Here is a 13,452-nt window from a genome sequence, read left to right as displayed (position 1 = left end):
GCACTCCCCTCACACCATCTAGCACGTTGTATATGAGCCCGCCCACCGTCTAAATTTCATCCACTTGATCCTTATCTTATGGTCGAAGAGGTCGATCCTGTCCACTCGGACCTGTCACCTAAATTATTCGAATGAACCTTCGCCAACGGCGTCCCAGGCGTTACTGAGTCCTATGATGACACGCAGTGTCTGGTATGTGAATTACTGTCGTGACAGGCTACATGTACAGGGGAGCAGATAGATGAGACATAGTATAAGGTGCGCAATCCGAAAGTCCAGCTAAATTACCAAGATAATTGAAAAGGAGCATGATCAAGGTGCGTCGTAGTCACTAACACGTACGGTGGTCAATTCGACCGCTTATGTGACTGACAGGAACTAGGTCTCACCGGTAATAACCCCACCAATACGAGTTCAGATTGAAGCACCGAGACCCAACGCGCGGGCCCCGGCACCAATAGCGCCCTCCCATCCCAAGAACCTCTCGGTCGCTTTCTCATCAACAAACATCTCCTCGTCGACCCAAGACCGTACGTTCTTGGATCGCGCCCAGGTGGTGATGAGCAATATGCGCTTGAGCTTTCTGTTCAGGAAGAACCAGTGCGAGCTCCAGAGCAGCGCACCCCGCCGCTTCATCCGGACGTGCGTCGGCGAGATCGTACGTATCGGCATCTCGTCCGACTCGTCGCTGGATCCCGGACGCCCGCTCATCGCGCTCTGCCAGGACGAGTGCCGCGGCATGCTGTCCGCGTCGTACTCGTCAAATGGGAACAGCTCCTCCTCGTCCGTCGACGGTTCCTCGTCCCCCACCGACGCAACATCGTCTTCGTCATCCGAATAGTCGTCCGCATGCGGGTCATGCTCGATGTTCGGCGTGTATGAGTAGACCTCGCATTCCGACAAGCCGATCACGTTGTCCAACATCCGGAAAAGCGTGGGGTGCGTGCCCGACATGACCTTCGGCGGTGCGTGCGGGCTCGGCTTCGTGAAGTTGACGGGCGACGATGACGTGGGCACCGACGACGGGAAGAAGTCGGACGAGGCAGGTGGGTATGCGGAGTACGTGCGCGGGGCCGACATGCCCGCACGATTCGGCGAGACGAGCGTGGTGCTAAGCGAGGTCAGCACGCTGGCGCCACTCTCCTCACGACTAAACTGCCATGGGCGGACGTCGGAGAACTCGTGATCCGGAAACGCAACGTTGAGCGTCGCGATGAGTAGGTAGAGGGTCTTGCGGGAGTTCTGCTCTTTCATGGGTCCAAAGGGGGTGATCTCGGACTCGTGGTCGAGCGTGATGAAAGAGGGCACGGGCGGCGAATGGGAGACCTCGTCATTGTATGCGCTCTCGAGCGAGCGGAAGAGCTTCTTGTCACGCTTGATGTTCTTGCAGCTGTAGGCCTCGATGCGGGTGTGGACGGAGCATTCGGGGCCTTCGTGGGTGAGCACCTGCGCAAGGCGCGCGAGCTCCGGTATCTCGATGTATTTCATCCTGCAGTAGAGCGTGTGGTGAGGTCGTCGTACCAGGTCGTTGTCGTCGTCGTTGTCGTCGGGGCGTGTGTCTTGAGGATGTTAGGATATGCAGCGTGCACGCGGTGTGCAAGTGGCGAGGCGTGTCGCGAAACCCGGGGGCGATGATAAAGGGGCGGGGCGCCCGCGGTATCGGCGACCAAATAAACATGACGTTTGGCTTGCCCCTTTCGGCGCGATCTTCCGCGCACGTTGCTTTGTAGCACGGGCATATCCTTCATTCGGCCGCCAGGACCTATCGGAGGCGCATCCAAGTATTCTGAATCCCATGCATAGGTAGCATTATATTCGCATCTTACAGCATGCAGAGCTAGCTATCAATCAGTCAACCACGTGCGTTCTTGCTGCGGCTGAACATCTTGATCGGGGTTCCGAATTGAAAGATGATTGATTTCGAACCTGTATGGTCCTTGCCTAATGTACAATCCAGTTGCTAGAGATAAATCTTACACAGAAAAAGAGTGTTAAAGATGAATTCTACACAGAAACAGAGCTAATTTCTGTAAGCTCGAACGATCTGGGGTCTTCTTGCCCGACAATCACCAAATCCGACGTGTGGAATGTACTCAAAGTAGCGGTATGACTGCGTGATTCGTCCGCTACATCGTAGAGGGGCGCGCCCAGGTTACCGATGAAACTGGCGGTGATCCCCATACTTTGTAGGTAATAAATGTGCCGCAGATTGAGCATGAATCTTGAGATGAGGATGCCGGCAACTCTACGCAGGATCCGTCAGCACTGACTCGGAGGAATCCGATGGAATCAAGCAGCTTGCTTACGGAGGTGTGAAAGTGGAAGCAAAATTTGTCATAGGCTGTTACAAAGCTCAGTCAAGAAGGTATTCCAGAAGAATGGCATGGCACTCACGCCGCCCACCGACTTGATCGTCATCTGCATGATATTCAAGGCGAGCAGTAGACTTGTACCATTCATTCAGCGTTGGCAGGGTTCCTGCGGGACAAATGGAACGTACACAAAAAAGATCGTACCTAATGCCGGGTTGCCATTGAGCGATGTGTTTCAATAGTACATACATATTATTCACGTACCATCTCTTGCTAGTAACGTGGTCAAGCCTGTCTTGAAGACTCCCCGGTGTGCAGCTTTCCGAGTCCTATACGTGTGTATCCATGTGACCGCCAGGACAATCACGTCCGCGGCAATTGCACACGCGCGGCTAGCCAATATTACTGACGGGTTGTCTGTTAGTCATTGCCTGCGAAGACTTCAGGAAAATCAAATACATCTGCACATGACGTTAACATCAAACCACGCAGAGGGAAGGACCGATCGACTTGCTGATTGTAAGTTTGAATTGGATAATATTCATTATAATCGCATACAGGTGAGCCGCTGACGACCAACACATACGCGTACGACGACCTAGACATAAAATACTGTTGCTACTTAGAATGCGACGATTGAGAATGATGACACAGTGCTTACTATGGCGACGATTGCGGGTAGCAGACCCAAAAATAGCGTGACTGCGGCCGGAAACCAGACCAGCCCGCCGATAGCATATGCTCGAAGCGCTGAGAAGACTACAGCGGCTTCTTGATTAATGGAGAACAGACGTGTTACCACAGGGACTGATGGCCTACCTGCTGTGATCACAGTCAGTAATATGCTCACGATATCGTACAAGATAATCGTTGCTTCGCAACTGGCTGCAGGTGAGTTTCTGAGTTGACATTATTAAGCAAGTAGCACATACCTCTGTGGAGTAACAGATATGACTGTGAGAGAATATTGTGGCTGAAAGTAGCCAGAGTACTTACGAGAGCGGTGTCCCAGACACCTGTCTGAAGCACGATTGCTACACCAAGAGACAATACGAGATATCGGTTGAGAAGGAACACGAGTGTGGCACCACTGAATTTGTGGCTCCAAACGAGTCGTATCTCGTCAGACAAAGTCATCATGTGTTCGTGAAAGATCATCGCTGAGCGGACAGTGCGTGCGCATGAGGTCAGCGCAGCCCACAACACAGGTCCGTTAAGTCTGCTGCTTACTGCTGGCAGCTACCTGACAACAAGTGTTGATGAATCTGGGGAAGATCGCAGTAAGTCATTTGTGCGCAAACGACTAGATGAGATGCTCACGTTAAACGAAGAGCAGTGATATCCGCGTCCGTGATAGATGAGGCATTGGAGGACATGCGCGTAGACGTGACAGAGAGATAGCGGCGCGCTGCACACCTGACAACGGTAGTGCTCGTGTGATGTCTACGCTATAAATGTCTGAACGAGGCGGCGACGTATCCGACATCCGAGGAGGAATGAGGAGTAGAGGCAAGTACACTAGCACGCTGTATGGGGTAACGCCTGGCTACGCGGTCTTAATAAATGAAGGGCAATCGAAAACCCCGCCTCCGTGGGAGTTCTCGACGAAGCATTGCTCAGATCGCCATCACGCGCGACAGAGATGCTAGCCGGGTTGAATGCTGCCAAGAGATTGGCGATCAATAGCAATATGCCATATGGAGCGCTACGGACTTTGAATACGCCTCCGTGATCTTGCAAGGCCGCGGACTCTGCGAGTACATTCGTAGGGAAAAGCTGACCTACCTAGCATGCACCCACCACCGCGCCCATATGGCCTGTCCATGAGGAAAGGGAGTACTACCAGCTGTTACACAATCGGCGCCTAAATGATGGATCTACTTTGATAGTCAGGGATTATAGCAAACGGCGTTTGAAATCAGAAGACTAACGCTTCAATGGGGATCACAGGCGACCCGGCTTTGACAGAACCAACGCTGGCCTGGAAGACGCTGGGAAGAATCAGTACAGAACAAGGTTGACAAGCACGCGTGCAAAGAAGCGAAACGCCAGCGAACGCCACGCGCTACAGTCCAAACCGCAGCGGAGTGGCAAATGCTGTTTGCAGGTGTCCCTTCGCTGGCCCTCACTTCCTTACGGGCCGCATCATCTCGTCTCAACTCGTGCGGTGACCTTCCTTAATGCTTACACCCTTCAGTCAAGCGACCTCGATGCACCGAGTCATCCCGCCTCGTGCGTCAAACCTGATGGCCTTTATCGAGTTCCTCATGGTAATTACGCGGCCTGCTGAATATCGGTACAAGGCACAAGAGAGATGGTGCCGTGACAGAGGCTTGTCATGGGGCCCTCATACCGGTCCTGTTTTGCGACGCTAGAGCCGATCTACTTTACATAACTATGTAACTAAGGGTTTCGTTGTGGTTGCCTGACACGAGGATCAAGCCCCGAACCAGGTACATACTATTCATTACTGGCAACCTTGGATGAGTGACGAGATCATGCGTGCACACTAGGTCGTATTGGCAGTGCTCTTGTGATTGTCTCATCAAACACAGGCTTGACAACATGCAAATGGGCGAGTTGCCCATTTACTTCTTGTCAAGCGACTTCTGGGCAGGTTGATACGCGCTTCAGTCTTGTGCGTCGGCTCCCCTCGGCCTGGATCCTGTCTATCGATCTGTATGTTCCCTCACTACACGAATCAGTGCTGCGCTCGTAATGACAAAGGGGTCTAAACATTCTAAGTCAGTAAAGGTACTTACTGTGTCTGTACCCCCACGCATGGCAACCTCGCCTGCCGACAGTGATTGGTACCTTCTTCGGTTCAAGGCGGTGTGTGTGGTCTATCATCTGGAGTCCGTGGCTGCAACAGGGGAAGTCTACATCTGGGTAAACAGTCTTCTCATCCAGAGTACGTCCATAACCTAACATACTTGCCGGGGTATCCTTACGGTGGTGGTGGAATGGCTAGTGCACACGCATGCTTTCCGCTCGAGTGCAGGGCAAGCTTGGGAAAATAGCGCATAACGCTACAAACAGCAAGTATGCTACATGGTTATTCTTATGTTCAACTACAGGGACTTCTCAAATGTGATGAGCTCCTCCAACTTCAGGGTACTCGACGGCGTGACTGCAGCAGCACTGAGTGGGCCGCGCACGTTGGTGTTGCCGTACCCAAAGCTCTTTGATACCACCGCCTTGATTCCCCCGATACTACCCAGTTTTCCCAGCTCCCAATCGGCCTGCCCCAGCAGTGCCTGAATCTTCTCCGCCTCCTGGAGCTTACCCGCCTTGTACAGCCGGTACACCTCCATATGCGCCTTGGGCGCGACGTTCGGGAGCGCGCCGATAAGGCCTGCGCTCCCGGACACGAGGCCCTGGAGGAAGACGTCGGACACGCCTGGGAAGGTGGCAAACTTCGAGGCGGGTACGGTGGACGTCAGGCGGTGCAGCTTGCCGATGGTCCCACAGGACAGCTTGGTGCCGACGATGTTCGGGTGCTGCGCGAGCTCGCCGATGATGTCGGAATCAAGGTTAAGGCCTGCGGTGACCACGGGGAAGTTGTACACCATAGTGGGGATCGGGGACGCGTCGGCGACCTGTGCATCAGACGTGAGGGAGGATGATAAATCGAGGTTGTGTCAGTGCTCACGTCGCGGTGGAATTTGAGAATATTGGCGGGCGTCATCTGGCCGGGCCACACGCCTGGTGTGAGCACTAGGCAGTAGGCTGCGCCCGCCTCCGCTGCGTCCGCGCAGAGCTTCTTGGTCTCGCGGGTTGACTGCGCGCCCGTGCCTGCTATGATCACGACCTGCTCGAAGCCGTTCTCATTGAGCGTCTGCCTCGTCAGCCGGATCGCCTCCTTCCGCTCGTCATGGGAGAGGTGCTGTGCCTCGCCGTTGCTGCCCTGGACGAGGATCCCGGTCACGCCTCCCTACAGGCAGATAAATTCCCGCACATAGATCTCAGGTGAGTGCGCGGATCGAGCGATCGGCGGGCGAATCTGACCTTCGCCAATCTCAGGACGTGCGCTTTGATGGCGGGAACATCGAGATCCTCGTTCTCGTCGAAGAAGAGGACAGCGGGAACGTAGACGCCGGACGGGGGAGGGGTGCTGTTGGGGGCCATCGTGTGTTGTCGCGACAATGCATGGCTGGCCTATTTAACGTCGTATCGCTCGCTGGAGTCATCGCGATAGAGAATGCATACGAGTGCGGAGACTAGTTGGTCCGCCGGGTTGCCGACCCTTCCGTCCTGTGCAGGTCGTTGATCATGAGACGACGATCCTGGGGAAAGACGCAACAGTGTGCGTTATGGGAGTACTCCTGGATGTGGTTCGCGGGTCGAGAAATTCCCCAGGGTGGCTTCGGTCAAGCTTGCTAATGAAGTGTGCTGTATACACCAGACTCTGGTGAAAATGAAGTTGCCGAACAGGATTCGGCGGGAACGATCAGTTCATCTTATCTGGTCTAAATCTCGCCCTGGATCTCCGGTATGTTCTTCGCCCGGGCGCACCGAGGATTTCGGTTAAGGCATATTGCTCTCTTGGACGTTGCAGTAAATGCCCAGTTGTTCTGAGACTGTCGATGAAGTGGATACATGTGGTGTTATTCGGTAAGAGTCTCTTTGCGGTAGGCGGATTGCTATATCGGGTGCTTTGCGATCAAACGTCTCTTGCGTCTGCGGTATCACGGACTCGTTAAGCAACTCGCTTTTGCCGTGTTATCACAACCTTGAGTTACAGTCTGTAACTTGCATCCTGTCGAGATGGAAATGCTGTTGTTGGTGCAGAGTCCGGCCCGCTCTTTTCCTAATTAAGCAGTTCTGAAAAGCTGCCACTTCTGGTCTGAATGCTCTTCTTGATTACAGCTCTTGGTGAGTTAAGAAGAAATACATGCCCTCAGCGAAATTGCATGCCGCCTGCTCCAACCCTACGGATTTCAAGGGTAAATTTTGACTATGGCTATATTTTCCGGAAGGGACCTGGCTTAGTCAGCAGCCACGGCCATTCGCGTACAGCGGCGGCGATCGCTGCAGCATGCATCCTTGCTCTGTCTCCGCGTTGTTAAGCGCAAGGCTCTCTCAGGTGTGACTAGTTGTGCACCAAAAGTACACTCCAGACGACGCGCCTCTCAATCGCACTGTCCATGTATACTGCACTACGCCGCCGACTGTCGTCCGCCCTCTCACTTAACAAGCATGTCGCCTATGGCTTAAAGTCTGGCGCAAGCAAGCGGCTGGAGTCGGCGCGCCCGGTTCACAAGCAGTTCTCTACTCTGTTAACTTCCAATCACCTCAGGTCTCGCCCACGCTATGCGCCTTCGCCCGCTGCTCTTCGTCATATGCACGTTCGTGCCCTTTCATACTCGTCCATTCCAAGGTTCGTTCTCCGAGCGTTCAGAGTGCCTATAGCAACAGCAACAGTGGGAGCTGGAGGGCTGACATATGCCAACTACAAGTTTGAAGGTGATTCATGTTCCCATCCGGCGTGCACGTCCGGGAGACTGACGGCTTAAATGTGCTGCAAGAATTCAGGAAGCAGTCCTCGGATTGGATCGCGTCGGTACAAGACACCGCTTCCGACCTTTTAGACACTGCATCTGGGGCATTGAAGACTGTGTCGTCTCGGGTAGCCGACGTTAAACTCCCCCAGGTGAAGCTCCCTGATCTCGAAGCACCCCAGTTCTTGAAGGACCTATTCTCATCGGAGTCGGCGGGGGATAATGGAGGGAGTAGCAAAGCCGGGTCAGACTCTCAAGGGAGGAAACACCCGGACGGCGACGACGCAGCAGCGTTGGCTGCACTAATGGCAGCCGCAAACCTCTCTGCTTCGGACTCCAAGGCTAACGACGACAACGTACCTCCCGACGTCCGACAGAACGGTCTCATGCATCTGACGCGGAAGCTTATTGAGATCCGGTCCATGCTTCTGAGCATAGATCAAAGCGACGCGCTGAAGCTGCCAAGTATTGTCGTCATCGGCAGCCAGAGCTCAGGCAAAAGTTCAGTGCTGGAGGCCATCGTAGGGCATGAATTCCTACCCAAGTGAGTGGTTTGCATACACATGTGTCAAACCCGCTGAACGATGTGCGTAGAGGCAACAACATGGTTACCCGGCGCCCCATTGAGCTCACTCTCATCCACACTCCCGGTGCGACTGAGGAATACGGCGAGTTCCCCAGTCTGGGACTCGGAAGGATTACCGACTTTGGGAGCATACAGCGCACTCTGACCGACCTGAACCTCGCTGTTCCCGCATCAGACGCCGTCTCCAACGAGCCCATTGACCTCAGAATCTACAGCTCGCGTGTCCCTGACCTCACGCTGATCGACTTGCCTGGCTACATCCAGATCCCCTCTTTGGACCAACCTGAGACGTTGAAGGAGAAGATCGCCGGGCTTTGCGAGAGGTACATCCGCGAGCCCAACATCATCCTAGCCGTTTGCGCAGCCGACGTCGACTTGGCGAACTCCCCAGCATTGCGCGCTAGCAGAAAGGTCGACCCGCTCGGCCTCCGTACAATCGGTGTAATCACCAAGATGGATCTGGTTCCTCCGGAGCAGGGTGCAACGATCTTGTCAGGCAACCGGTATCCTCTACACCTCGGCTACGTCGGCGTCGTCTGCAAGCCCTCAGGCAAGAAGCCGTCGTCCTCCGCACTTATTGCACGGAATGGTGAGGACGACTATTTCCGTTCTAACCGGGAACACTACGGCTCAGCGTCAAGCCTCATGGTGGGCACGAGCACCCTCCGTCGCCGCCTCATGGAGGTGCTCGAGTCGTCCATGGCCTCTTCGCTGCACGGCATCACTAACGCGGTACAACTCGAGCTCGAGGAGGCGCAGTACCAGTTCAAGGTGCAATATAACGACCGCCGGATCACAGCCGAGTCGTACGTCGCGGAGACGATGGATGAGCTCAAGGCGCGTTTCAGCGAGTTCATCGTGCAGTTCCGCAAGCCGCAGGTCCGCGCAAAGCTCAAGGCGATGCTCGACGAAAAAGTGCTCAACGTGCTCGAGCAGCTCTACTGGTCGGACAAGCGCACGCCGGAGCTGAGCGCGCTCGCCGCGGACCCGAAGGTGAAGCCGGAGATGGTCGAGCCGTACTGGAAGTACAAGCTCGACGCCGCGGCGTCGCTGCTTACCAAGTCCGGCGTCGGGCGCGACGCGACGCTGCTCGTCGCGCACGGGCTGCGCGCGGTGATCGACTCGATCGCCGCGGGCGAGCCGTTCACGTTCCACCCGCGCGCCGCGGAGCGGCTCATTGAGTTCTCGCACACGATCCTGCGCGAGCGGATCGGGATCACGTCGGACCAGGTGGAAAACTGCATCAAGCCGTACAAGTACGAGGTTGACGTCGACCCGCGCGAGTGGGAGGCGGGGCGCACGCAGGCGATGACGCTGTTCGAGAAGGAGGCGGAGATGTGCGAGAAGAAGCTGCAGGAGATCCGGAAGAAGGTCGGCGGGAGCCGTAGGCTGAGTAACCTGATGTCGTACGTGAAGAGCCTGGAGGAGAAGGAGAGCCAGAGGAAGCAGCTGCGCTTGAGTGGCGCGGAGGACCTCGACAGTGCTGCGGGCTTGACAGAAGATGAATATCGATACCCCCCAGCGCAAATTCTCGATGGTGAGTTGAGTTTGACCAACGTGCTGCAATGATTAACTCATTCTCTGGCTTGTAGCCCGCCACGCGATGCTCTGCAACGACCGGCTTAGTATTCTCAAGCTGCGTCTAACTGCCCTCAAGTCGAAACGCTGCAAGGCCGGGCCTGAGAGCGAGGTCTTCTGCCCTGAAATATTCCTTAATGCAGTCGCAGATAAGCTGGCATATACGTCGGCTATGTTCATCAACATTGAGCTGCTAGACCACTTCTTCTACACGGTATGTGGTTGCGGACTGTCCAGCCTTACATCTGACTGACACACTTGATTATGCAGTTCCCCCGTGAGATCGACTCGCGACTGCTATACGACCTCGACCGCCGTGAGATTGTAGAGTTTGCGCGGGAGAATCCCGTGGTGAGACGACACCTCGATCTCCAAGAACGTAAAGACAAGCTGGAGGAGGTAAGCTGTGCTCCGACTGACAGGTGGACTGCATGGTCTGACATTGCTCGCTAGGTCATGAAGCAGTTGAACAGCTTGGCAACACTCAGACCAGATGTCCAGCCCACAGCCCGTCGACAACGCGGACTATTTGGAGGGATGTTTGACTAGACTATCTTCCCTTCGGACCCGGATCTTCATATTGTAGCGCTGGCTATTGCGTTCGTACAGTATACCTCCCGACTCAGCGATAGTGGGTATCTCTTGGAGATGGAGAAATAGGCAACGTGTATAATGATACAGACATCCACTAACATGATCACAACTTCGCCTTGGTTTTTGCAGCCTGTTCAACTATTGGTCAGAGTCAGGTGGGATGTTTGTTCAGTGAATATGTACCTTCAACACGCCGTCGAGCTTGGTTGCAAACATCATGTTGCCCTTCGTCTTCAGCTTGCCCGTCATGAAGGCCTTCTGTCCGTCCAGCTGCGCGAGGGCGAACGGTTACGAATAGCTCGGGACTGCCTGTAACGCTGAACCTCACCTTGCCCTCCGCCAATTGCTGGAAGGTCTCATCCGACATGATAAGCGTGACGTTTGGCTTCGTCTTCGACTCGCCCTTGTACACGGATCCGGACGTCTTCATATCAATGGTCCACACCGCCTCCTGGCCCTCCATGTTCTTCACGCGCAACTCGAAGATGCCATTCGTCTGGGGGGATTCACGACGATCGGGACTGCTGGTCTCGGGCTAAACGGTTGCAACACGCACCTTCTTGATCTGGGCCTTCTTCTCCTCGTCATTGTAGCTATCAAAGACAGTCGCAAGACCTGCAAGGATGCCAGAGGACTGCGAGAGTACATCAGACGACGCCGATGCGAGGGTCTCATCGGCACGACGAGCACACACACCTTGAATCCGTCGACCTTGATGTCAGACATGGTGGATCTTCGGGACGGGGGTAGTCTGAGTCGCTCGAGACGTCGAAGCGCGAGATAAAGTACAACGGGTTGGGGTTGAGCTCACTCGCTTCCACGCATTTGGGATCAGGAGCGCACACAGACATGCCGGTGGGGATGTGGCTTCCGAGGCATGTGATTTTTGCCCCGGCACATTTATATAGTAGTACTTATGATGTATAATGAGCGGTGACGTCGAGAGCCGAGTAGCATAGTCTGTACCTGAGAATCGGATATGACAACATATAAACGTATCGTTTCGGATAGTCATAGTAGTGCTACACAACGACATAATGAGAACGCGATCGCCCGACATGTACACGCGTGGCCCGTGAGGTTGTGGAGTGGCCGCGTAAAGGTCCACTGTGGATAAAGCTGGATGCAGAAACCAAGGGAGGACTGACATGCGGCGGCGAAGTGCGTGAACGTAAGTGCTGCCCAAGAGGCGTGGGATCATCGACAGTGGTGTTAGACTGCGAGGCTACTATGGCTTAATGCCTTGCTGCATGGATTGAAGCTAGTGAGGCTGTAAGTTAACGAGTCGTATCTCTTCAATGGTGAAGTAACTTACTACCCGGTCGTGGCTAAACTCTCGAGAAAATTCACGATGTGTCCATAAGTGGTTGTGAAGTGTCCCCTTCAGAACCGGGTTTGCGAGGATGCAACAGGTCGTCGAGCATAGATGCCACTTGTTTCTGCAAATTCTCCTTGTCTGACTGCACCACGCGCATTTCAGCATCCCGACGGTTTGCGATTTGCGACTCGTCTGACAACAACAGGAGCAGCTTCATAGAGTGGATGACGGACAGAAGGGAATGGGCCGCCCGAATCTGCGCTTGATTGGACGCGTAAGTACAACAAGGCGCAGTAAGTGTAAGGGGCTTAGACTCGCCATAGATTCAGCGCGACATTCTGCCTGGTATGCCTCCTGTGCAATCTTGAACTTGTCCTTCTCGCCGATCTACATAGCAGTATTAGTGCTGCTTCCATGGTCGGTTTATAAGGCGTAGAACGCACAGAAGCCAGTCCAACGAGGTCGACCATGCCGTCCACCAACGTGTCAATCTCGACGTCCACTTTCTTGTTCCATTCCTCCTCAATTGAGTCCAGATATTCGCTCGAATTCTGGTCTATGGACGGGACTGCGCTTCGTTGCAGCAGCTTTGCAGTAGGAAGTGCTGCTGGCCGCGACACATCAGTTTGGGGAATGTCGACCATGAGATAGACTGTAATGAAGAGGAAGGCTTCAAAGCAAGATGGCGGGAAACAGTGTCTAGCGCTTAATCTCAGCCACACCGTCACATCAATCTTTGGTTACCGGGATTTTACCGAACATACCGGGCCAGTATTTCTGCAACGGCACACCATATAGTAAGTCAATCAGTCTGTGTCTGGCGTTTGACCGCGATCCACAAATAAAGTGTACTACTGCATCAGACACAGGCAGTACGCCAAAGACATCGGACAGCAGTTACACTGCCAAACATTCGAGAATACATTATATACAGAGCATGTTCTAAGGATGACGAGCACAGAGACGCAAACCTCCTGTCAGCCGCATCCATGATCACAGCGAGCCTGTCTTAGCCGAGCTGAAACACAAGCAGTAATAAACCATGCATTTACGCCGGTGATTGTTTTGGGATGAGCAACCATCCCACTCACCTTCATAGTAGTTAACAGAGCAACAACTGTCGTCTGCTAGTTCCTGTCCAATCTACGGCATCCATGGCTAATTGATCATGTTGGAACATGAGCTTATCAACTGTTTGTTGTGTGCAGCCATGACGCACTCTAGCCCTACACGTTGGTTTGGAAGGCGCACGAAGCGGCGGTTTCGGTTGTTTGTAAGTACCGCACGGTCGACAGTTGTGGATCACGCATGAACAGCGCCTTTACTTCAGCCACACAATGTGCCAGATGCATCATGACCACGTCTTGGATTTCGACGAGGGGACGCATAGCAATGACACTCTTCGCGGCATCCCGGGCTGTCGCCTTTGAATCGACGTAGATACGAAGCGTCGATAGCTTCTGAAGGATGAGGATTCCCCGGTTGCATATGTGCATGGGATCCATACATATGCAGTGAGCAAAAGCGAGGCGTGAGGCCCAAGACTGGCATATCGGGAGGGCG

The 13,452-nt window shown here is 54.2% G+C and overlaps 6 protein-coding genes across 6 annotated transcripts; 1 reads left to right on the top strand and 5 right to left on the bottom strand.

Annotated features, from left to right (window-relative positions):
- Positions 1 to 414: 414 nt before the first annotated feature.
- POSPLADRAFT_1049993 (hypothetical protein) lies at positions 415 to 1,488 on the bottom strand (the record flags this gene model as incomplete). The annotated part of the gene is made up of 1 exon (XM_024479890.1): positions 415 to 1,488. One exon carries the CDS (start codon positions 1,486 to 1,488, stop codon positions 415 to 417), a length of 1,074 nt encoding a protein of 357 aa, XP_024334595.1.
- Positions 1,489 to 2,934: 1,446 nt separating this feature from the next.
- Positions 2,935 to 3,470, bottom strand: POSPLADRAFT_1155697 (hypothetical protein; the record flags this gene model as incomplete). The annotated part of the gene is made up of 2 exons (XM_024486972.1): positions 2,935 to 3,083; positions 3,245 to 3,470. The coding sequence occupies 2 exons, from the start codon at positions 3,468 to 3,470 to the stop codon at positions 2,935 to 2,937; spliced, it is 375 nt and encodes a 124-aa protein (XP_024334594.1).
- Positions 3,471 to 5,383: 1,913 nt separating this feature from the next.
- On the bottom strand, positions 5,384 to 6,440 carry POSPLADRAFT_1156080 (hypothetical protein; the record flags this gene model as incomplete). Its single annotated transcript, XM_024487029.1, has 3 exons — positions 5,384 to 5,911; positions 5,965 to 6,246; positions 6,321 to 6,440. 3 exons carry the CDS (start codon positions 6,438 to 6,440, stop codon positions 5,384 to 5,386), a joined length of 930 nt encoding a protein of 309 aa, XP_024334593.1.
- A 1,019-nt stretch (positions 6,441 to 7,459) lies between these two features.
- Positions 7,460 to 10,526, top strand: POSPLADRAFT_1156049 (hypothetical protein; the record flags this gene model as incomplete). The annotated part of the gene is made up of 6 exons (XM_024487023.1): positions 7,460 to 7,778; positions 7,841 to 8,357; positions 8,408 to 9,936; positions 9,992 to 10,191; positions 10,248 to 10,376; positions 10,431 to 10,526. 6 exons carry the CDS (start codon positions 7,460 to 7,462, stop codon positions 10,524 to 10,526), a joined length of 2,790 nt encoding a protein of 929 aa, XP_024334592.1.
- Positions 10,527 to 10,674: 148 nt separating this feature from the next.
- POSPLADRAFT_1061474 (hypothetical protein) lies at positions 10,675 to 11,297 on the bottom strand (the record flags this gene model as incomplete). The annotated part of the gene is made up of 5 exons (XM_024481387.1): positions 10,675 to 10,701; positions 10,755 to 10,841; positions 10,900 to 11,067; positions 11,128 to 11,205; positions 11,268 to 11,297. The coding sequence occupies 5 exons, from the start codon at positions 11,295 to 11,297 to the stop codon at positions 10,675 to 10,677; spliced, it is 390 nt and encodes a 129-aa protein (XP_024334591.1).
- Positions 11,298 to 11,917: 620 nt separating this feature from the next.
- On the bottom strand, positions 11,918 to 12,533 carry POSPLADRAFT_1049989 (hypothetical protein; the record flags this gene model as incomplete). The annotated part of the gene is made up of 3 exons (XM_024479889.1): positions 11,918 to 12,150; positions 12,204 to 12,276; positions 12,333 to 12,533. 3 exons carry the CDS (start codon positions 12,531 to 12,533, stop codon positions 11,918 to 11,920), a joined length of 507 nt encoding a protein of 168 aa, XP_024334590.1.
- Between the last annotated feature and the right edge of the window lie 919 nt (positions 12,534 to 13,452).

This window comes from Postia placenta (assembly GCF_002117355.1).
Source record: "Postia placenta MAD-698-R-SB12 unplaced genomic scaffold POSPLAscaffold_17, whole genome shotgun sequence".
Classification (NCBI taxonomy): domain Eukaryota; kingdom Fungi; phylum Basidiomycota; class Agaricomycetes; order Polyporales; family Adustoporiaceae; genus Rhodonia; species Rhodonia placenta.
The sequence above is the reverse complement of the archived record's forward strand: the minus strand, read 5'-3'. Positions and strand labels throughout refer to the sequence as shown.